This window comes from Hippoglossus stenolepis, chromosome 16 (assembly GCF_022539355.2).
Source record: "Hippoglossus stenolepis isolate QCI-W04-F060 chromosome 16, HSTE1.2, whole genome shotgun sequence".
NCBI classification, from domain to species: domain Eukaryota; kingdom Metazoa; phylum Chordata; class Actinopteri; order Pleuronectiformes; family Pleuronectidae; genus Hippoglossus; species Hippoglossus stenolepis.
Window position 1 is genome coordinate 2,231,826 of NC_061498.1, and position 24,512 is coordinate 2,256,337.

A 24,512-nucleotide genomic window follows, 5' to 3' on the forward strand; every position below is an offset into this window, starting at 1 on the left:
CCTATAAAACATCCGGAGAGGTCAAGAACCTCTGATGGGTCAGTGAGGTTCTGGTCCAACGATGAACCAGATCTTCAGAACTCAGCTGCCAGACCTTTTAAACTAATCACAGCAGAAACAATCACATCACCCTGATTTTAGGATTTGACTGATTACTGTTGAGGTTCTCCATGGTCCCTGTGCAAGATACATCTCTGACCTTTTAGAACCAAACAGCACAAACCTTCAGGTCCTCAGACTGAACTCTGTCTGCTCCTGCAGCTGAAAGATCCTAAAGGTCCAAAGGGGACAGAGCTTCTGCAGATTGGAACCTGAGACCCTGGAACGACCAGGACACCTGAGGCAGTGACGTCTCATCGTCAAGTCCAAGTTTATCTACACACGTTTAAAACGACCAAAGTGCAGAAGAGGCTTAGAATGACATTAAAGAATATTAAAATAAATATAAGAAACAGAGAATAAACAAATGCAAAAGCAATAAGACATTAAACATTGAAATAATTGAGAAATAAAAAAAATTGCACAATTACAGATTAAATCAAGATCTCAAACTTTATTATTAGTTTAACAACAATTATTATTATTATTATTATTTTAAACCACTTTGTAATGTGGGTTTGGAAAGTCCTCTATAAACAAACTATTTTGTCATTCTTTATCATTATTATTATTACTATAATAATTATTATTATTATTATTATTATTATTGTTGTCATTATTATCATCCTCATCATTATTATTATTATTAATCACATTAGCAGTATAATAATTATTATTATTAGTAGTAGTATTGTTATCATTGCTATTATTTCTCTTATCATTATTATATTTAATATTATAATAACATTTTCCTTCAAACAACCACATCTGGATCCAGATCATAAATAGTTACACTGGAGGTTTTCTGTCCCTGTAGCTCGGTTTTATTGTGAAGGTCTCGGGCGGAAGTCTCGCCGCAGTGATGGAGGTTTGACCGGACACTTGTTTCCTCCTCCATCAGTCGGAGGTTTTCCGCAGAGCCGAGCGGGAGAGAGAGCAGCGCCGCCGGGGAACGAGTCCTCGGAAGTCCCGCTGATGAACCGGAGCCGAGTCCCGGCGGAGAAGAGGATGAGAGGATGAGAGGATGAAGGACGAGAGGATGAAGGTGAAGGATGAAGATCACTCTCCCGGAGCCAGGTGACGGTGTCCTCCTCTTCCTCCTCCCCGCTCTGCTCACCTGCTCCACCGGCTCCATGTCCACAGACAGTCCGTCAGAGTGCGCGTGCTCCGGGGCTCTGTGACCTGTGGGAGAACCTCCGGAGGATTTCACCTCCGACAATGATCCAGTGACACATCGACACAACTCACCTGGAGCCTCCTCCCTTCTCCTGATTGGCTGAGCCCCAGGCTCCTGATGGCTAACAACGGGCTACAGGTGAGTTTAACAACTGCTGTGAGTGTGCAGATGTGGCAGATGTGTTGTATAAAGTACTATATGTAGTACAGATGAGGCTCAGTGACACATACACGTTCTAGAAAAGTATTAAAACACGTTTTCGATACAGAAGTAAGACAGAAATATGTGTTTTAAACGAGTCTCATTCGTTTAATAAGTTTCCAAATGTAGTGTTTTCTAGTCACTGCTTTCTATCGTCCAGGTATTTAGTATCTTCAGCTTCCAAATTTACATTTAAAGTTGGATAATTAATTACACAAATTAAAAATAATCAGTACAGTAAGTTTTATATTTAACAACCACACTCGAACCAATTATTCTGTGGTGTAAATGAACATTTAACCACCTGACAAGTGAAGATGTGACAAGTCAACGACAAATGAATTCATGTTTTAAAGTATTTTTCAACTTCACCACCCGGAAAAACGTCTGGTGGTGCAACCAGATATTTGTAAAGATGCATATATATCTATATATATGACTGGTTTAAATGAGCATTGACCACCTGACTCCATGACAACTGAAGCATTACAGCATAATTACATATGAAATACAGACGTGTTTCAGTCAACAGTCTCTATTTGAGTGTTTTATCAGACGATAACAAAGTATTTTAGATTAAAAGTGGTTCATTTATCCACATGAATTCACTGAGGTAAACGCCTGGAGGTGAGTGGATGTCTGCAGAGGTGAGGATGTGTGGGATGGAGCTGTGTGTGTGTGTGGGGGGGGGGGTGATGGTGCAAACTGAAGCTGCACACTCGGCCTCAGATGTCCTGCCTCCGTCCTGCAGTTCCCACAGAGGAGCACAGAAGCATCTTGTTATCGAAGCCCTCAAGCAGACCAAACGCTCGGAGCCTTCAAACTCGACACTCACCACATTTCCACACGGACCCGTTAAGACGTGCGGTCGTCTGTGTTGCCACACACACTCACACCGAGCAGACGGAGAGTTTCCCACGTTCGTGACTCAGCGACGACCGAGGCCATGTGGACAGTTTCCTGCTTCCAGCTCAGGTCCTCTAACCACAGGCCTGGAAGTCTGAGGGACTCGTGTCTCAGCTGTTTGGACCTCGGTGTCTGTCGAGCTTCTCGTGTTCCTGATGTTGCGGTCGCTAGGGATGGCTTCCTCTGTCACAGCTGCCTCCTCCTGCTGTTTGTCCGGTTGGTGAGCATCACCAGTTCATCCGTCTGGATCTGAGTTCGTCATTCTCCACCACCTTTGGAGGTGTCCTCCATTTTGACCTTGGGACTTCCTCGATGTTAGATGTAGCAGATGTTTCCTGTACTCTCTAGGAAATGGCGTTCGATTTACGCCTGCGTGCATCTCAAACCCAGGCCCGGTTGTTTCTTCACATCTGAGCAGCAAGAATCTGAGTTATACATAACACAATCAATACAGACAAAACAAAGTGAGTGGTATTTTTAATGTTTCTAAAAGCAGACAAACACACGGTTTCTCCACAACAACCTTGGCAAAGCTCAGTTTTCCCCAAAATACGTGACAGGATTTTTCCATGTGAGACTCGGCGGTGCCCTCAGGTCGTAGCGGGGTGAGTCATGGACGGACCTGTGGGGGGGTGGGAGAGTTTGAGTTCCGGTCTGTGTCCAGCTCAGGAGCGTGCACATGGCTCTGTGGTCACCAGCTCCTCCCGCAAGGGCTTCACTTTAACTTTAGTCGCTCCAGCAACACACACGTGAAGACATGAAACACAGTGTGGTGGAGTCAAATGTGACTTTGTTTCTCACACTCCGTCCTTTATACGACCAATTTGACTCCGTGACGCCGCTTCATCCGCATTTTGCAGTTTCCCCGAAGTGGGAAGGAGCCTGAAGCGTTTCCTGGAAAGCTACGAAGTGTGTGTGTGTGTGGGCACGAGGATCAACAGGAACAGGTGATGTGGGTCGTGGTGCAGCTTCAGGTCCTGTTGAGTTTAAAAAAGTGTCGTCTTCAATCATATAAAACCCAAACTGAAAAGCTTTTATTTGAGCGTTTCCTGTTTCCAAACAACAACCTACTAATATAGATGTGGCCTGTAAATCCTCTGTGATCACTTGAGCTGCACTCCAGCAGTTTCTGTCTGGTCATGCTGCTTCCCACTGAAGACGAGGGTTCAGTCGTCACGGCAGCCGACCGGCAGACAGACAGCGGATTGAGATCAAGGGGTCACGTTGGTAACGACGATGGGCGGAGCCTGTCAAAGAGCAGCGAGGCACCGCGGCGTGAGGGTTGACCTCGATCGCTCTCGTCTCTTTATTTCTACGACGCTGACACAAGAGCCCATCGGTGTAAATTGAAGCTCAGGTGTCGGTCCCTTCCTGTCGTCTCTGTCTTGTCCCTGCTGACGCGCCGGTATTCATTGATTTGGGGCCTGTTTATTTTCTGGCCCTGCTTCTCCTCTGAGCTGAGGTGTGTAAATCAAGCCTCCGGCCGAGGGCGTGAGCGCTCAGCTGACAACATAACCTACACTCGGAGGCAGCTGTTCGCTCTGCGGCCGCCCTCTCATGAATTCTTTATTCCTGTTGGTTTCCTGTCATTATCGTCTGCGAGAGTTCTGCAAGTCAGAGGAGCCGCCGCCTCTGCATGGGCGAACTGCAGATGACTTTTTTATCGATCACCGCGGCGAGTGGAAGCAGCTCGGTCCATTTCTTTAATGGCGTCTGAAGACTTTTTTGAGCACGCTCGTATAAAGGCAGCCGAGGTCAGTCGCTGGTCTCGCATGTGTGAGGACGCACAATGATGTCTTGAATCACACTCACATTAATTTGTGTCTCCAGCTGCCACTGCGATGGAAATAATAGGATTAAGAGGCTGCGGACTTTACTGTGTGTCTGACCCCCTAAGAGGGAAGCATTGTAACACACACACACACACACACACACACACACACACACACACACACACACACACACACACACACACACACACACGCAAGCCCCCAACATCCAGACCCTCCCGCTTGAATCCAGGATTAAACTGTGTCTGCAGAAATCTGTCTCCCACAGAAACCAGTGGAAAAACATGCAACTGCTGCATTTACAGCTTCAATGCACTGACGGCACTGGTCAATAAAACCAATGGGAGCATCTCACCCCGAGCTTTCAACTCATTAGGGAGCAGACAGAGCCTGAAATGTAAGAAATGTGGTGTTCCCCTTCAAGTGGTGATCCATGTCTGTCTCGTGTTTGTGGGCCAGTCCGACGGCCTGATTCCCTTCAGCTGCCCAGTGTGAACAGCTGCTGCTGCTACATGCCCATCACCCCCCAGGCGCTCGGAGCTGTGCTTACCACTGATACCACGACAGGGAGGAAACAACCTAAACACCACAGAGACGCACTCACTGCAAGTTAGACTGGTTACTCGTGTCCATCTGTGTTTCGGCTCTTTCTAAGCTGGTTGTGTGAGTGTTTCAGGGCTTTGAGGGATTGCTGGTATTACAGGATTGAAGAATGTGTTGCTAAGAAGGACAAGTTAGAGAAATGGTGCAACACATCGTAGATTTCAAAACTCGGTGTAGCACATACCTCCGCCACAGTCTCCTGAAACTCAGTCACTGTTTTGTGAGAAACTCAAGTCAAGAGAAATGTGACCTGACTATGTTTACACCTGAGGCACTGGAGATGAGTCCTCCCGCCGCTGCACAGGGGTCATGTGATAGCCTGCGTGTTGTGCCTCTGCAGCGGTGTTGGGTTTAAGGGGAGCACAGACCTGGAGCTCCATGGGAGCAGCGGCGCGCCGGGCCCAGTTAATGCCCTCAACACTGGAGCTATTGTTGTTACCTGCAGAGATAGAAGCAGGGAAGCCCAACGAGGAGGCCGCCCCTCAGAACGTAACCCAAACTGCAGCTATTGTCATTAAAGTCTCTGTGGATGAATTGAATCGAAAGTATCAGCCAGGTGCTTTTGTTTTGTGGCGTTTTTTTTCGCCCTCCGTTCACAATGTGGGAGAGATTATGAGAGTTGTAACAGGAGGAGTGTAAATAGTCTAATGAATGGGATGAAGCATCTGCGGAGGGAAAGTCCAGAGAAGAAGAGAGCGAGACTTCTTCAGTGAGTTCAGTGCAGCTCGTCCATTCGCTGCGTGACCTGTGTGTCTGTCTTCATCCTTTTATATCATGTCACTCAAACATGGGGCTCATTACACAATCAGGTTTGCAATATTTCCTCATATATGTTCTGACAGTGAACGGATCAATTAACAATATATTGTCTGTGCAGCCAGAGTCAGTTTATCCCTCTTCCTCTGTGCGGTCGACCTCAAGTGTTTTCCAAAGGTACAGTGACCGAGATGTCTCACATACAAAAGCCACAACACAAATGTGAAACTGAAACTGCAGAAACCTCACAGAGGAAACACAATCACAACCGAAGTGAGTGACATCTATATATAGTCAGTGGCATCACAAGCTTGAGGCTGGGACTCACAGACATGTTGGGAAAGTCACAAGGATTCAGACTGAACACAAGGACGACCTAACACGTTGTTTCGCTTCGGGCGTTTTACTAGATCCACTAACAACGAGTAAAATATTCTGCAGCACAAACCTAAATGAGGAGCGAGACAATTAAAAAAACAACTCTCTGTTGAGTCCTGTGACCTTAACACATCTTCCCTTTACCAGTGGCTTCCTGTTTTCATCGTGCTGTTTTTAAAAACAACACAATATCTGTTAACGTTTGTGTTTTCCCCTCATCTTGTCGTGTCTTCGTGATTATGAATGCTTTGCTATCGTAATCAACGGCATCAGTAAAGAGGGATAATCATCTGCTTTATGGAATGGACCTCTTATCCCCCTCAGCCCTTCTGCCATAATCATTTTTAATCTGCTTTCCACGTCCATTACCGCCATGGCTGCTCAACCATTCCCTCACATAGCGGCGCTCTCAGCAGACATCCTCACACTGCACTGAGCGCTGTGTGCCTCACGCTGCCAAGCTGCTAACAGCCACATGTGAAAAAGCTGGTTATCAAACATTTAGTTTCTGTCTTTATGCAGCTCACCCTACTTTTTGAATTGAACTGCACGTAATTCCCCCAGAGAGGTGATGTGTTCTTCATTCCTACGACAAAGCCGGGAGTTGGGGAACCTTGGTTCCAGCTATTTCCTGAGCCTGACTTCCATTTCATCCAAGCCTAGGGGTTGGTAACTCCGTGTAATCTTCTCAGGCCGTGGGGCAGCCTGACGACCAGCCTCCCCTGGTGACCTGTTGATCTCACCCGGAGCTTCTGGGTCGTGGTTTGCAAACAGAATGAGTTACCTCGATACAGAGGCGTCCAGAGAATAGTCACTGTTCCTCCATACCTCCCTCAGGACGTTTTCCATCACTCTGGGACGTCTGCAGGTAGAACTCAGACACAGCTGGAGAGACTGTAGTATTTTCTCAGAGCTTGATCTGCTTGGTCTACAAAGTTCTGGTCTTGTTAGATCAAGTAGTTTGCAAAGGCCAAACAAAAATAAGATGGCCTGGTCTTCTTCTGTATTTGCGTAGCCAGCTTGTCCAATAGTCTTACTGTTGCATCGTTAGCTACTTTGAGCTGCAGCTTGGCCGCCCACTAGCTAGCTACTGTAGATACTATGGAAGGGCGCAGATCTCTGGTCTATGTTTCAAGGGATCTTTGAAATGCAACCGCTCTTCGAATGCAGCCTCTAAACGAAGCAGCTCTTGAATTGGAACAGAATTGTATCTCATCTGGCCTGGGAACACATCTGGATCCCACAGGACGACCCGCAAACCACTGGGATACCGAAGGGATATTATGCTGCCACCAACTCTGGATAAGCTGCAGAAAGCGGATGGATGTTCCCTTCTTACACCCACCTTCCCAAACTGGAATCATAAAATCCAGTGGATCAGTGTGTTTTAAAGTGGCTTCTCCTGTAAAGCCACGAAGAGCCTCATCCCTCTGACTAATCCAGGTTGATTGTTGTAGGTCGACAACTTTGTTCGCTGCCTTTTTATATATATGCAGGTGGTGCGTGCTGGCCCACTTCAGAGAACAGTGGGTTATGTCTGTTGGATTCAAGTCCCTCTTGCTGGACAGTTTAAAATGCAGTTGATTGCACTGGCTTCATTGTCGGCTTGAGGAGATAACGAATCTCAAAAAAACAGTTTTCCCCTCGTCGTGCAATTTCCTTTCAGTGTCCCTCACTTGTCCCGTATGTCTCGAGCTTGTGTTACATGCATGACAGAGGCAGATTAAGTATGTGCACAGCAGAGCTTTTCTCGCTGGGGCTTTATTCTGCCTTATTCCTCAGCAGCCTGCACAGGGCGACTGTTTGTTGCAGCACAGTTCACAAAGGACAAAGCTGGGAACACAAACACGTTTTACAGTGTTTACTGAAGTCTCTTGAGAAGATCGACCCTTTCACAAAGATGCCATTCATGCTGATCTGCTCCTCCTACAGCTGTGGAGCGGACACACACGCACACAAACACACACACACACACACACACACATGCACACTGCCTCAGACAGATGTGCACTGACACACACACACAGAACACTGTTTCTCACCTCACCCTCAGGACAGTCGTTCTCCTGTTTACCCAGACTGGGAGAAATCGCCTAACCTCGTGCACGTGGTGCGTTCATGACGCTCTGGCTGTGCAGAGCATGTACATACAGACGTGATGCACTGGAAAAACGGCAAAAGGAGATTTGGCGAGAGAATGTTCTCTGGAATATGAGGGATTTTAGGGATTAGCAGGAAACACACACACAGTCCAAGGTACAGTCTGTAAACTGTTAACTCGTTCACAGAGGGACAGAGTCGACTTGTTTTTGTTAGAATTTGTCGCTTTGTTTCAAGTGCGGATTAAACAAAGCAAATATAAGATGGTTCATTAAGGATCGAGGTGTCGTGTGTAGGTTGTGTTACCTTCGGACTGATCTAGTAGCCTATCGAGGCTATCGTTGAATTAGCCTGTGGGATATCCAGGGAAATACTCTCCTCCATTCAGCGCACACGTGTTTACAGTCCACACGAGTCAAATGATTCTCCACACGATTAATTAATCAAATTAAAATTAATCTTCCGACTAAACAAGGCTAATTGTCTCCTTCTGTTTCCAGGGTTTCATGCTAAACTAAGATTATGCTAAGCTAAGATGGCTGTAGTCACATATGTGCTGTGCAGATCTGAAAGCACTTGAGTGAGATGACTGAGGGGAAACCGAGTCCTGGAGTTAACTCTGCACACGTCTCTCAGATCGGCGACGTTTCCTCCTGTTAGTCATCACAACATCCAGACGACAGTCTTACACTGCTGTTTAATTCATGTGTACGAGTCCTGTGTGTTCGTATGTGTGTGTATGTGTGTGTGTGTGTGTGTGTCTGTGCTCAGAGAGATTAATTGGAATTCACTTTCTCCTAACCCGCCGCAAACTCCAAACCACCCCCTTTAACCCAGATCCCATTCACAGCGTGCAGAGTGTGGAGACATCAGGATGTGAGGGGAATTTAAAACTTACATCGATTCTCCCAACTTCTCTCTCTCTCTCTCTCTCTCTCTCTCTCTCTCTTCCACAAGCTGCGTATCACACTGTAACACACACACACACACACACACACACACACACACACACACACACACACACACACACACACACACACACACACACACACATTGTGATGCATGGCACTCTTAAGGGAAATGTGACCTCTTAATTCCCCTCTCTCTCTTTTCCTTTCTGTTTGGTCGGCTCATGTTTTCCTCTCCTGATAAACCCACAGTCTTTTTCCTGCCTCCTGACGATGTCACTTCCTTTAACGACCTCGCTCCTCGGGTCACGTTTGTCTCTGCAGCTTGAAACACCGCGTGACACTTCAAGGCAACAAGGCCACGTCTACACAGGCTGAAATATTTGATAAAATCACCTCCACTCGATATCTGGCTGAGGCCACATTTATGAAATGATGTCTATATTTGGCAGCATGGTAACAATTAGGTTAAAAGTCCCCAGCCCAGTCATTATTAATCATTATTATCGCTTTGTGTCATTTGCAGTTGTCGGTGAGTGGGTACGAGTTAGAAATCCCCCGACCGTCCCTCTACCCCCAGCAGAATAGACCCCATCTCTATTTTTAGGCCCAGGCACAGGCACAGCTGACGGGCCGTTCAAACTTAATCAAAGGGATTTGAGGCTTTGTGTCACCCACCGACGGCTCCGGGCAGAAGTCTGCCAACCAGACACCGAGGAGATGATCTGTGACGGATTGATAATATGATAAAGAAAAGAGGAGCGAGAGCAAATGTGTAAATGTGGAGCGAGGAGCACATACACTGGGGGGGGGGGGGAAGATGGAGGGTGTGAGATTATATAAGAGAAGTGAGAAAAATAATCAACGTGACATGATGAATGGTGAATCACCTGGTGGCTGGTTGCAGCATAGCTCATAAATCCTGCCTCCTCCATGTTATCTGGTGGGACATGGACCAAACTAAAGCGATTTCTCAAAGATGGTTTCTGTTTGTTAACGTAGCTGACGTTTCATAAATAACTGTAAATTAAAAAACAACCAAATATGTAGAACTTGAAATTCTGCATTGTTTATTCTGTAATATGTCATTTCTGCAAACATTTATGCAGATATGATGCACAGACTGTGTCTTTAAGGCTCAGTTGCATAAAGTGAAGTGATGTTAGTTCCTGATCCTGTGGTCGGAGCAGTTTGACTGAACTCAGTGAGCGAGGCGTCGCTGCAGCTCGTGTTTAACGTTTGACTCGTTCGGAATCGAGCTTGTGATGACGAGAGCCGACCTGTGTCTGTGAAGGTGAGCGACAGTATGGATGCATGGGGGCTGTTATCTCCGCAACCGCCGCTCTGCATCACTCAGGAGGCTCCAAGAGGCCGAGCTGCTCGGTAAGGAAATGTCTTACTGCTCAAAGATACACGGAGCGTTTGTGTTTTATTAAAACGATGAGCAGAAAGAGCAGCTGCCTGTATTTTTGCATTTATTGGCCCATCGTGTTATTTCACTTCCTATTCCCCTATAGGAGTGTGAGTGAATTAGAAGAACTAGACTGTGCTCTGGTGTCTACGAGCATGAATCCTGTTTGCATGGTACCACAGATACAGATAGGGAGCCAGCGAGAGCCATCTGCCACACAGTGAGGGCTCGGAGGTCAGTGACCCCGTGGGCGTGTGTGTCTCACTGACAGGAAGAGGACAGACGCTGGACAGCAGAGACACCGTCTGTAGCCAGTAGGACGAGGCCACCATCAGCTCGTCCCTGTTGGACATTTGTCAGCAAAAACGCGAATGCATCCTGCGATAGGTTGGACCGGAAGGATCCGCCCACTGGAGGTGTGGTTTCTCCGGGGGGGGGGGACAGTAAATAAAGACGGACGTCACGTGAATCCATGGCGTCTCAACCAACCCTGGTGGCTGGCTGCAGGAAAGGTTACAAATCCTGCCTCCACCATGTTAGTGGATGGGACACGATTGACAGCTGAGGCTTGTGATTGGTCGAGCTTGTGTATCAGTGGAACCTCCATCCTCCAATCGCTTCATGCTCAGACTTTGGGTTCACATTCAGGACATCTTGGTTTCACTTCTGCATCGCGGGGATGTTTTGCCCTTTAACCTCTTCTCTCGTTTTCTCAATTCACCACTTTTAGTGCACTTTAATAAAAACGCAGACCTGCAGGTTAATAATACAAATAATTCTGCACGTTTACGCAGACATGCACTGTTTTGCACGTGCACACGCACACGCACCGATCTGCTGTACTTGGTCTGATCATCTCTTTGACATCACCACAATCTTTCACAACAGCTTTGGAAACCCGGTAGCAGGAAGCTGGTGTCTGTGAGCTCTCTCACTTACAAAACCTTCCTCCATGTGTGTGCACGTCTGTCGCATGACGTCTCTATCTGGCCGAGAGCAGAACAGGAAGCAGCGGGGTGGAGATCGGTGCACGCCGCTCTCTCTTCCTCTGCCACGTTCACTTGCTCTGAATTTAGACCGGCTTTTGATTCCTGGCGGTAGAGGACATCCTGGATTTCGATGAGGCAGGAAAATCGCTCGGCGTTAGTGTGTGTATGATAGTGTGTGTATGATAGTGTGTGTGTGTGTGTGTGTGATAGGGGACAGGGGAAAGGAGGGGGCCCGGGCGTGACACCAGAGGGAGGCCCAACATGGCCAGTGAGGACGCACTGGAGGAGCTGCCCGGGGATCGAACAGTCGATTCCCCCGTACACACTGAGCAGAGTGACACTGAGTCATGGGTAGGAAACTGTAGCCGACGCAGGCCTCAACATGGCCGCCTCTTCTCTTCCCCATCCATCACTGCGGCCCTTCTCTTTTCTGTCAGCTTCCTCGTTCACTTCCTGTTGAACACATCTCTGTGGCTGCGAATCACTCGTGAGGTTTTCTTTCCCATGTGCCGTTGTGATTTCGCTCCACTGTGCGAGTCGTCTTACTCCTCGCTCCAGTGGGTCTTTGTTGTAAAACACCAGGGATTCAGTTGTATTGTGTTGAACGAGAGTGCGTCACGGCACAAACTCTCCCTTCCTGTCACGGTGCACAGAGCCGCCGCTGCTGCTGCTGCTGCTCTCTGTAGCCTCGATGAACCACTCAGGACTTCCACATCAGTAGAACTTGTTGAATGATGTTGTGATGAGTTTCTCCGTTGACGGAAAACAACACAGAAACACGTTCAGTTGATTTACTTCAGGGTTGTGCGGTGACAAAACACTGCATCAAAGCAGCAGTTGAGATCCCGCCGCCGTCGGCCCGGTCCTCGCCGTTTTTACTCGGCTGCTCGGGACGCGGCCGACTGTTGTGCTGTATTGTGTTGCAGATGGATTATGGCTTTAATGAGAGCAGAGCTGCGGCCCCGGCCTGCATGTAGCTGGACGGACACACAGACCTAAGAAGTTGTAATCAGATCTGCTAAGCTGGACGGCTGGCTGCACGCTGCAGTGAAAGGCCCTGAGCACCCCGTCATTATACCCTGTGTGTGTGTGTGTGTGTGTGTGTGTGTGTGTGTGTGTTTGACATTAGATCTAATGTCACAACATTAAATGAATGCATTGACATTTAAGGTCGGCTTTCGAGGCCTTTTCAATAAGGTTGGTGGAGAATATATGTGGTTCTCTGCTCGTCTGGATGATCTGGGCAAAGATTATCGATAATTATCGAAAGAGTTTTGCCCCTGAGTGAAGTGGTTGTGGTTTAAAACTTTTCTTTATGACAAACGTTTGATTATCAGCCAAACATTTGACTGATCTGAGGTCGATAAATCACGTGTTAAACCTCCTCAAGCATGATATTAATATATATGTTGGGCTTTTGTTATGTTGCTGTTGGTAAAATATATGTGTACTGTGCCTTTAAAGGCCTGTTGCATGTTGCTGTTGACGAGGTTCACGTTCTTTTTGTCCCTTGTCTGGTCGTGCATGACGAGTGTTGGTTAGTCGTGACATCGGGAAAGACTTTTCATGTGATTATTATGATATGATAATGTGATTATTAGGTGTAATTTCTGTATTTATTTCAGGAATCCAGGTGTGGACATTGTGGTTTTGTGACATGTGTCTGAACCATTAAGTCACCGAAGTCTCATTCTGACTCATTGGACACTTTAATCACTTCAGCTCGTCCCACACGTTTATTCTCCTCCTCTTCCACTTTCTTACAGCAACATCTCTGCCTGGCAGCCAATCACCAGCCAGCAGATAACTGCTCCACCAACCACGTCCTTGTGTCTGCACACATTTACATATACATACAAGCATATAGAAACACACACACACACACACACAGACACACACACACAACAAAAAAGAACAACTGCAGTCCTAACATCTGTAATTGTGATTCACTTGTCTTCTTATAGCAGAAATCTCAGTTTATAGATAAACGGATTCACAAGGTGTGTTGGGATCTTTTTCACATATAGCCTGTGTGTGTGTTTCCTTGTGACCCGTCCAGAGGCCGACAGGAGCCTGATTGATTTCAGTCTGCATTAATGCAGTTCTAATCCCCTCTGATCTGATTAGTGTTGATCAGGAGAGAGCCGATGTGAGCACTCAGCTCTTCACGCTGCCTCACAGTCTCAGCTCAGCAGCTTCCACACGCTGTTTTCTCCTGTTTTCCTCCCACAATGCTTCACTCTGCGAGGTGACCGGTACCAGCTCTGTAGGTCGTAAACCTCTCAGCTGGAGGTGTCACCGCTGAATCAGTTTCTCTTCATACACATTTTAACTTTCATATTTGTAATATCTTCTCATTGATTCCTCCTCCTCCTCCTCCTTAACCCTCTCGCCCTCCTTCCTCTCTCCTCAGAGCGACCCAGGTGGGCTGTCGGTGCTGCAGCAGCTCGGTCTGGACCAGAACTCCGACTTCTCCGACTCCAGTGTGCAGCAGCGGCTGGACGAGCACCGCGAGAGGATCCGCAGGGAGATCCGCAAGGAGCTGAAGATCAAGGAGGGCGCGGAGAACCTGCGCAGGGCCACCACCGACAAGAGGAATGCCCAGCAGGTGGACTCGCAGCTGCGCAGCTCCAAGCGTAAGCTGGAGTCGCTCCACACTCAGCTGCAGGAGCTGGACGCGCACATCGTGGTGAAAGGCCCCGATGACAACACAGGTAGTTTATCCACAACCATCTTCATGACATGTTGTGCACGTTTACACCACAATATTTATTTATTTGCCTTTATTTACCTTCTAAAACAGCAATAATCCAACTGAGAGCATGTCCAGATTATGAGTGAAAGGATTTAACGTGTAAAATCACTGGTCATGAGCTTTATGATCCACCTGAGGATACAAATAATGAGTTAAAGTCTGTAGCTTGTTCTCTTACCAACCCCTGACTCCTCTGGCCCAGATACCCCTCGGTCCCCGGGGTCGGTCAGTCGCACGTCGGCCACCCAGCACCGCATCGCAGCTCTGGAGCGGCAGCTCAACATCGAGCTGAAGGTCAAACAGGGGGCGGAAAACATGATTCCCATCTATTTGAATGGAGGAACTAAGGTACTCAGCTGTCAGCAGTACTTCCACATTACTGCATTGGCTGATTCTGTAACATTCGATCTGTGCTGCTTCACTCTTCCCCTCGTCTCCTCCTGTTTTCCAGGACAAGAAGTTTCTCCAGACGGCTCAGCAGATGCTGCAGGACAGCAAGACAAAGATCGACATCATCCGCATGCAGGTCCGAAAGGCCATGCAGGCCACGGAGCAGTCCGAGGACAACCAGAGTATCCGTCGTTCCTTTGTTTTTCATGCTCTCCCTCTCTTTCATCCCACCTGCCACTCTCATCCTCTAAACACTGCATATTTTATGATGCAGGTGGTGATGGATCAATTTTTCTTTAGAACTTAACAGTGTAGAGGCTTCTAGTCACACACACACACACACACACACACACACACATTGTCCATTACAGACCAGGTTAGAGCCTTATTGATGTTCCTGCATCCCCTTGATGTTGCCCAACAACTAAAAGCCACGGCTCATTTACCAGAGGTTAGAGAGGAGACAGGTCAGATGCGGGGAGCCAGGAAGGGAGTGAGACTGAAAGGACTGAGTCAGAGGTGACGACAGAGAGAAGGGAGAGGACGGACGGAGACGGAGATGAAACAGAGAATAAGCAGGGAGGGAGAACAAGAGCTCAGAACAGCAGAAAGAGCTGCAGAGACATAAAGGACTTACTGATTTAGACATGTGCGGATAATGTTCATGTTATTCTCCACACGCCCTCTCATCATCCCCGTGCTTTAAAACCACTATAATCTGTATTTTTGTATCACTGTGGTTCACATATATTTATCTATATCTTCTCTCTACATCTTCTCTGCTGCATGTTGCTGTCGCTCACATGTCACGTGACTAAAAACGGACTCTGTTTACCAGGTAAGCCCGACATGTGCGGGGTGGAGCTCCGTGTGGAGGAGCTGTGGCATCACTACCGCGTGGACCACGCCATGGCCGAGGGCGCCAAGAACATGCTGCGACTGCTGGGCGCAGGGAAAGTCCAGGACAAGAAGGCCATGGCTGAGGTCCGAGCTCGGAGATTTGACAGATTTTTAAGATGTGATAAGTCATCTGTTGTAATTCTTCCATCATCATGTGTGTGTGTGTGTCCTGCAGGCTCAGTGTGGTCTGAGCGAGTCGTCCCAGCGTCTCGACCTGCTCAGGTGTTCTCTGGAGCAGCGGCTGCTGGAGCTGCCGGAGGATCATCCCAAGGCCTGCCTCATCAAGGAGGAGCTGGTTCTGGCGTCGTCCTCGGCTTTCAGCTCCCGTCACAGCACCCCCTACGTCCACAACCAGTACAGCACCCTGATGAAGCCGTCGCCTCTCACAGGTACGACAGAGAAACCTCACATGTCTCCGCCTCGCCCACGATCAGCTTTAATATCTTTACTTTCGTTCTCTCCAGGAACTCTTCAGGTGCATCTTCTGGGCGTTGTCGGGCTGCTGGAGACCATCCCCGGGCGGAGCAGAGGGAACCCGGTGGTTCTCCCCTCTCACTCTCTGGGAGACGGACGTTCCTCCTTCAAACTGAGTGGCCTCTACAGCCGCAGCACCAGCAGCATGAGCCTCAAGATCCCGGGCAAGACCGACGAGCTCTCCAGTGTGTACAGGCACCCTCAATGTACTATTCTGATATTACATTTCATCCACAAAGAGGCACATTTCTGATGTGTGTGTGTGTGTGTGTGTGTGTGTTTTACAGCGGAGGTGAGCGCGGTGCTGAAGCTGGAGAACACAGTGGTGGGTCAGACAGCTTGGAGAACGGTTGGAGAACAGGCCTGGGATCAGACCTTCACTGTAGAACTGGAGAGGGTAAGATTCTGAAGCTGCTTTCAGACCTGCACTGAAGTCCAGGTCGTTTCCTGAAATGTTCCTGAGGTTCTGTACGTGAGAACATTAAGACACAGAACATCCTGTAATGAGCTGCTTTATTGTGAAAAGAGAAGAGAAAAAGCACCAAGTCCCTGTAAATACGTCAATATCCAGGAAATGTTTGAACTACATACTAAATGTGGATATTATTCATATTGTGAAGGATAATATCCGTCAATAAGAGTTTTAAGAGCTTTAAAGTTTTCTAACTTCGATCCTTTCTGTAACTATAACCCTGAAACTAAACTACTTCCAGTTTTTAACATCTCAAAGATTGGTGCTGTGACCAGTGAATATGTCATGATGTGTGTAATTAGTCCAGAGAGATGGAGATCGCCGTGTACTGGAGAGATTATCGCTCCCTGTGCGCTCTGAAGTACCTGAAGCTGGAAGACTTCCTGGACAACCAACGACACAAAGTTCAGCTGGAGCTGGAGCCTCAGGGGCTGCTGGCCGAGGTGCAGGACACACACACACACACACACACACACACACACACACACAGCAGACACACACACACAGCAAACACAAGGGGCTTCTAATAGTGTTGTTTGATAATAATACATCAGAAATCCTTCTTAGCCCCTGATAGTCTGTTTATCCACAGACACGAGAGAGACTCAGATGTACATTTACTGCAGTTTCAGTTTTGTCACTTCAACATAGTTGTGATTTTTGTTTCAGGTGATTTTCTTCAACCCAGTAATCGAGCGAGGCCGACGGCTCCAGAGGCAGAAGAAGGTTTTCTCCAAACAACACGGTATGTTCACGAGGTTTTGTGGTGGGAAAGTTCCACTGACCAGGTGTCTCACTGCTGTGACCTTGACAAACAGGGTGTCTGCCCTTATTCGGTGATGTTTTCTTCCAACTGCTACAGCAGACAGACACAGATGATGATTTCATGTCTTGGGATTAAAAACATTCAGAGGAGACGCAAACCGACATGCAGCAGCTCAGCCTCACGGCACGTGCACATAGAGAATCTGTGTGTGCAGGTGAGCGCCATCCGTCACGGTCAGATTGACCATCAGCAGAACCGGGAGATATCCTACCTGCGTCGGTGGCTGTTGAAACATCCATAAAGATGTTACCGTCCTCCGCAGGCAGGCAGGATTCATCTTAAACTTCTCGGTTTCACTCTGCGAATTCACGCCAGAAGCAAACACTCAGTTCCCTGCTGCAGGAGTGTGCATGTGGAGATCCACTCCCAGGTCCTCCCTGCAAAAACGAACAAGTCACAATCTGTACTTTTCCATTACAGTCCTCTGTGTGTGTGTGTGTGTGTGTGTGTGTGTGTGTTGCAGGCAAAGCCTTTCTGCGCGCTCGTCAGATGAACGTGGACATCGCCACCTGGGTCCGTTTGCTGAGGAACGCCATCCCCAGTGGAAGCAACGCCCCGGCCTACACGCCCAGTTTTTCAAGCAACACACGAAGCTCCGGGTATGTGAGCTGAAGAACATTTAGGTGTTTAGAGTCGAACATTCAGGCCCCATAAACCCACGAGTAGTATTTATGTGCAAAAAGTGCTATATACTGTAAATACAGACCATTCACTAGTTTCCCCTTATTCACATTTCTCTTCCATGGCCCGAGTCCTTTTCTTCATGTCAGCATCTTATTTGTTTCTCTGCAGCGACACAGACTCCGAGTCTCTTCTCTCAGTTTAGTCTTTGTTTGCTTTGCAGAGAAATCTCAGTGGAGAAGCTGAATCTGGGCGGCGACTCGCCTCCCAAACCTGAGATCAGGAGAGACGTGGTGGACGCCCCCGCTGCCTCGGTGAGTGTGATGGGAACAGGAAGGAGAGCAGACAGAGGCCGGGGGAGATGAGCATCTCTACACGATCATGTTACCGCTCTGCTCACTTCCTACCTGCAGCCTCCGTGCTCACAGGCCACCGCTCTGTGAGCTGCAGTGGAATCTGAGACGGGCCTGACAGAAGAGGAGGAGGAAGGATAATTAGAGAAGTGAAAACTCAGGGAGACAGATTTAATGAGACTCAAGTGGATGGAGGGGGGGTTTAATTTGGTCCAGAGCAAATCCTCGTTTGTTACCGAGTGTGAATCACACGATCTGCAACGGAGAGAGAGAGAGGGAAAAAGAGAGGAGGAGGAAATGAAGGGACGAGTGAAACTGACAAAAACAGATAAAGACATAACTTAAAATGTTACACCCAAAAATCTGTATTTTAGAAATCAATGCAAGTTAGAAGATTTGTTTTGGGTGAAATATATAAAGATAAAATACAAGGAGCTTAAATGAAAAGTTTTACAATATCCATATCATACTTTTAAAATCAAATCAACATGATCCAAAAGCTGTTTCAAATTCCTGGCACCACAAAAACGTTTCCTAGTTCATGGACAAAACAAGGAGCCTTAAGGAAATGACCTTCAATAATATAAAGATTATAGAAGTGGAAGAAACTGAATTCAACACTAAATCTATTCTCTTTAATAAATAAAACCTCATAATGCCAATAAAGCACATTTGAATTTTGGAGACAGAGAACTGGAGCAGCAGAGAGTCGGGGGAGGAGACGGCCTGTGGCAGATGGTCCGACTGGGTTGAAGTATTATGGGATTAATTACTGATGATGTTTTTTAGAGAACTAATTAGCAGTGAGGAGGAGGAAGGGGGGTGGGGGAGCGAGGCTGGGGGTCAGCTGATGAGCTTCAATCTCTGCTTGACTGTTTTTACTGAAGGTCGTTCCAGATGTTGACGAATGTCCTCGTGTCTGTTGTTGTTTCTCCTCCATGTTACTGATGTTCTCACTGCCCGGCCCCCGCTCTTCTCTGTGGCGTCTCACAGGAACAGACGCTGGTCATCGAGGCCCCGCCCACACCGGATGTCCCTGGGCACGAGCAGCCAACCGGATCGCTGCCCCAGAATTCCTTACGCAGGTGCACGAGCAGACACACACACACACTGTGACACACACACACACACACTGTAACACACACACACACACATGCAGACACACCTGAGCTTTTCTTTTTTGCAATATGGCCGACACAGCTTGACACCAGAAACACTCCCCCGCACACATATGCTCCTGTGGTATAACCTGTTTTTCTGGTCGTGAATTCATTACTGTGGCACATGGCGAGAAATACTTGGTGCAGAAACTCAAATAAAGACAGTGAACATTAATCATAGTGAAACCCGACATTTCAGATCGTTGTGGATTTGCCACACACGTACAGGATGTGCTTTTTTTCCGGCCTCATGTGTTACGTCGCACTAATCTGCCTGTAATCTTTGCTGCTCAGAGCCAGCAGAGGCCCCGTCAGCCTGCAGGACTTCAAGCTGATGGCCGTGCTCGGCAGGGGCCACTTTGGAAAGGTACCCGTGCTTCTAGTTCCCTCACAAGACGAGCAACAGCCTCACGCTGCTCATTTAAAAAAAAGCAGCTCTGCATGTCTTGATTCTCTTTCTTCTTTTCAGCAAAAAATGTTTAAAAATCGAAATTAGTGTGATGTGATTTTTCTCTCTTTGCTCCGAGGGTTTTAGCTGCTGTTGTTTTTGAGGAAGTTCTGATAAACCCAGTGTTTCCTCTTTTCAACCAACGTTAACCGAGCGCTCCGGAACCGTTTAGCTTCTCTGTGGGCTGGAGCCGCCTCAGAGACATTACGTCACCGTCTGATTTCACACACAATCTCAACCCCAGGTTCAAAGTGTTCGCGCCGCTCGTCTTGATTTCTGTGGACGTCGATTTACTCTTCTCAGCACCAAACAGACTCAGGTTCAGACGAGCTGCTGAGCACAGAGGAGCATTTAGCAGCTGAGGAGACAAATGTTGACCTCAGGCGTTGGTGGAGATCAGCAGGAAAACATCGATGACAGTGTTTCTGTTGTTTTGCCTCGAGAAAACCTTAAAACACAGTCTGGTCGTTTAAGTTGGGAGAGATAGAAGACAGCTGGATAGAGGAGGGTCATTATCTTTTGTTGTGTTTCCTCCATTTGCGTTTTACTGAAGTGGCTAACGAAGCGTTGTCCCGACTCTGCAGGTGCTGCTGTCGGAGTACAGACAGACCAGCGGCCTCTACGCCATCAAAGCCCTGAAGAAGGGAGACATCGTCGCTCGGGACGAGGTTGAAAGGTGACGTCCCGACACTCGGTGACCTCCAGTCTCCGCTGCACATTTCATTCTGTAACTTCCTGTCTCATCGGCGTCCCCCCTCCTCTGTCTGTCCCCAGTCTGATGTGTGAGAAGCGGATCTTTGAGGCCGTCAACGGCTCGCACCACCCCTTCCTGGTCAACCTGTTTGCATGCTTCCAGACACCAGAACATGTTTGTTTTGTCATGGAGTACACGGCAGGAGGAGACCTCATGATGCACATACATGCTGACGTCTTTTCTGAGCCGCGTGCTGTGTGAGTTCTCTGTGTGTGTGTCTGTGTGTGTGTGTGTGTGTTTTCTTGGAAAGCTCCACACTGTGTCTATGCTCACACGATCTATTCGATCTCTTAAGCGTGACTATGTAACAGCGTGTGTCTCCGCTGGTCGTGTGTGTGACAGGTTCTACTCGGCGTGTGTGGTGTTGGGTCTTCAGTTCCTTCACGACCATAAGATTGTGTATCGGTGAGTTGTCGGTCCGTCTCCAACACACCACACACACACACACTCTTTTCTCTCGACTCCGTATCTGGTGTGAAAGCGGTTTTCTTGTCCTCGTCAGGGATCTGAAGCTGGACAACCTGCTGCTGGACACAGAGGGTTTTGTGAAGATCGCAGACTTTGGGCTCTGCAAAGAAGGTGAGTGTCCATTATTTATTCAGCGCATCTCTCATCGACACCAGGTTCCGTACATTAACAAACTTTCTCGCTTTGCATTATTTATCGTACGTCTCTCATCAGCCACTCGGTCAATAATCCTCCGTCCTCACACTTCAGCTCACTTTGTCCTCCTTTTGTCTTTGTCCTCCTGAGGTATGGGATTTGGGGACAGGACCAGCACCTTCTGTGGGACCCCTGAGTTTCTGGCCCCTGAGGTGCTGACGGACACGTCGTACACCAGAGCCGTGGACTGGTGGGGCCTCGGGGTGCTCGTCTATGAGATGCTGGTCGGAGAGGTGAGAGGAGACGTTCGTCAAAGGTCAAGTTCACGGTGGCCTTTGTTTCTTTTTATTTTATAATGCGTCTCTTTTCTCTCAGTCTCCGTTCCCCGGTGACGATGAGGAGGAGGTCTTCGACAGCATAGTGAACGATGAAGTGCGTTACCCTCGCTTCCTCTCCACCGAGGCCATCGGCATCATGAGGCGGGTGAGACTCGACGCTGTGCTCCGGGTCTCCTTCCTTTTCTTACATCCTTCATATGTTTGGAAATGTGAAAAATGGAAGTTGTTTATTATTTGACTTTTCAGAGTTGAAACCTGTTTTCTGCAGCTTGTGCTTGTTTCTCTGCTCCCAGTTGTTGAGGAGGAATCCTGAGAGGCGTCTGGGCTCTGGAGAAAAAGATGCTGAGGATGTGAAGAAACAACCTTTTTTCAGGGTGAGCGTGAACTTTGTGAAGCTTCTCTAAACTGAGTTCAAGGTTAATGATAGAAGAACTTATTTTATATATATATATGAACATAATAATAAAAGCTTGAGTGAATTTTAATATCTTATATATTAGAATTGAGCAGTTCTCACATGTTGCACCTTTAATAATAATCCTCAACTCCAATCTGTCTTTCAGGGTCTGGACTGGGACGCTCTTCTCCACAGGAAAGTCCCGCCGCCGTTCGTCCCGACCATCGTAGGAAAAGAAGACGTCAGCAATTTCGACACGGAGTTCACGGCCGAGCCGCCCACCCTCACGCCGCCCAGAGAGCGCCGCACGCTGTCCCGCAAAGAACAGGACTTCTTCAAGGACTTTGATTACATCTCCGACCTCTGTTAGGGGTCAGGGGTCAGGGGTCGTCGGGTGAGGAGCTGCCCACTGCCGCCCACAGACTCTGAGAGGAGACGTGAAGGCCGACTCTGTGGAGAGGAACTGGATGGCGAGGAACACTCCTCTCTCTCTCTCTCTCTCTCTCTCTCTCTCTGTGTCTGTGTTTGCGAGGGGGATGGAGGACGGAGGACGAGCCGGGGCCGAGCGCGTGTGAACGGGGATCAGTGGAGTCTGATCGTGTGTCGCACACATTCACGGTGCCACGGATCTGCTGACCTCCAGATTATCTGGAGTGGCTTTTAGAGGAGGAGGAAGTCGCGATGATGACAGGAGATAATCCAGATTATGTTAAAAAAAAAATGGGAGATGAGATGATGGACGCTGCGACACGGTGGAGCGGTGATTGTACTGAAACGCTTCACGAGCCTCGGAATCACACAGTGAATCTGACAGGAAGCAGTTTGTGTCTTTCCCATGTTCTCTTGTCCCCTTATCTCTGCTGTGTGTTGCTGCTCAGTGTGTTTCGCTGTGTCCTCGCCTCCCGTCGTGAACGTGTCCACGTCAGACGCACTCGTGCATCACCTGGTCATGAGCACACGGGGGAGCCAGAGGACAGAGAGACGCTTCCTGTGTGTGGGTTCACGTTTGTGCGTCTGGATCTGACGTGCGACGCCTCCGGCATCATCCTCGTCTCTTTCTGTCTTTCAGCACAACACTGATTTTTAAACAGTTACTTTTTCAATGACAACAAGCTTTTACAGATTTTGTTCTGTTTTTGTGATTTTTTTGTTTTGTTTTTTAGTCTTTCTCCCTCGTCTGTTTTCTCCATCTGTCATTTGCTGGTGAAACGTGTTGGAACTGTGACTCAGTAAAGATGTGAAACCAACACACAGGCACTGAGCGTCTCTTGTCATTGGTTGTTTTATCTATTTATTATTATTTAAATCTTTATTTTCACGTTCAGGAGCACTTTGTACATTTCAGAGCAGAAACTGTGACGAGGACGACGTCTGAAAATCATTTCTCTCCCACCTGAAGGGAATGATGTGTTTTTGTGAGTTGTTCTGATTGTGAGTCTGGAGGACAGACTGTTGGGAAACGTGTGGTTTTGCATCACCAGATGATTTTTAGGACAAAAAGATAAAAAAATCTGCAAACATCATTGTCCTCAGACTCGAGCGGTGGCGGTTCTAAGAGCGTGGTCACAACTCCACGTGAAGCAAATCTTTTATTCTCCTTCTCGCTCTGGCAGATTCAAAGTGCCTGTTTGAATGAGCTGTTTCCTGATCCTGTGGTGAGGCTGGTTGCTAGTTTTCTATCTGTGACCTGCAGGACGTGAGCCGCTCAGTCCACAGAGCCTGAAGTTAAGATCTGCTGCTGCACAAGGATCTGTTCACCTCTTTATTCAAACGTTTGGTGCAGCTCAACCTGGTTCACAGACCCTGAACTGGAGAACGTGCTGTTGTCATGTTGTCCCAGCTGCTGCCGGTCGCCTGTTTATTCAAAGTTAATTCAAATTGAATGTATCTCGTGTCTAAATCGCACCAAATTCAACGCTGCACTTAATTGGACCTTTAACAACACCAGAACAAGTGTGGAGCTACAGACGGTCCCACTGACCCCAGATCACCGAGCTCAGGCCGGAGCTGCAGCAGCTGCGTCCACGTGGTTTCTCCGAACTCCGGCAAACAGATTATATTTAACGGGAGGGATTCAAACCACCGGTTCTGCAGCAGGAGGTCGATGATGTTCGGGAAAGTGCTTGAGAATGAAGAGTCATGCAGAGCAGGTCTGGTCCCAGCTGCTATTGATAATGACGTCCTGAACCGTTCATGTCTGAAAGGATTATTGGAAATATTAATGGAGGGAATCTGGAAATTAAGATATAAAGAAGTAAAGCATGCAGACACACAGACACACACACACTAAAAATAGTCTTTAAAAGCATGATTGTACAGAAATGATGAGTGGTCATTTTTTCATTTAAAAAAGCAGATGTGCTTTACAGAAAAAAACAGGAGTGCAATTTCGTTCCATCAGCAAAATGTTTCAAATCGTCTAAAAGGAAAAACAATTTTCTCTGAATCACTGTGCACGAGGGGGGGGTCAAACCTGATGCACAGACACAGATTAAAAAGGTCCAAACTGAGACATCCTGACTTTTTAATTCACAGAATGAGTCAATCTCCCAAAATCCTACATCCTGCAATTCCCCGTCATCTTTCCATGGAGGACGTGTCCACGTCCAAACCTTCATCTGACTTTCTGTCCTGCACGTTCACAGGAAACCGTCTGAATTATAACAGACGTTCACGATATTACATCTCGTCGGGATTCAACTG

General features: G+C 47.8%; 1 protein-coding gene across 5 annotated transcripts; it reads left to right on the top strand.

Annotated features, from left to right (window-relative positions):
* Positions 1-982: 982 nt before the first annotated feature.
* LOC118123697 (serine/threonine-protein kinase N1) lies at positions 983-23,056 on the top strand. Of its 5 annotated transcripts, none has more exons than XM_035181227.2 (22): positions 983-1,414; positions 13,732-14,032; positions 14,276-14,421; positions 14,525-14,645; positions 15,302-15,447; positions 15,539-15,752; positions 15,828-16,022; positions 16,125-16,234; positions 16,612-16,752; positions 16,979-17,054; positions 17,599-17,734; positions 17,980-18,070; positions 19,103-19,194; positions 19,564-19,636; positions 20,302-20,393; positions 20,492-20,668; positions 20,814-20,876; positions 20,974-21,050; positions 21,225-21,367; positions 21,450-21,557; positions 21,706-21,786; positions 21,976-23,056. In XM_035181227.2, the coding sequence occupies exons 1-22, from the start codon at positions 1,394-1,396 to the stop codon at positions 22,177-22,179; spliced, it is 2,808 nt and encodes a 935-aa protein (XP_035037118.2). In that variant the 5' UTR covers positions 983-1,393; the 3' UTR covers positions 22,180-23,056. The 5 variants fall into 5 exon arrangements, with proteins under 5 accessions (XP_035037118.2, XP_035037117.2, XP_035037116.2 ...); XM_035181226.2 differs by lacking the exon at positions 983-1,414 and adding an exon at positions 10,155-10,301; XM_035181225.2 differs by lacking the exon at positions 983-1,414 and adding an exon at positions 11,264-11,669.
* The last annotated feature ends 1,456 nt before the right edge of the window (positions 23,057-24,512 follow it).

Bases quoted from the DNA above. Each gene is read 5' to 3' on its own strand.
- LOC118123697 (XM_035181225.2), top strand. From the start codon at position 11,580: ATGGCCAGTGAGGACGCACTGGAGGAGCTGCCCGGGGATCGAACAGTC. The intron at 18,071-19,102 runs GTGAGTGTGATG...GGCGTCTCACAG, and splicing joins TGGACGCCCCCGCTGCCTCG to GAACAGACGCTGGTCATCGA. The intron at 21,787-21,975 runs GTGAGCGTGAAC...TCTGTCTTTCAG, and splicing joins AGAAACAACCTTTTTTCAGG to GGTCTGGACTGGGACGCTCT.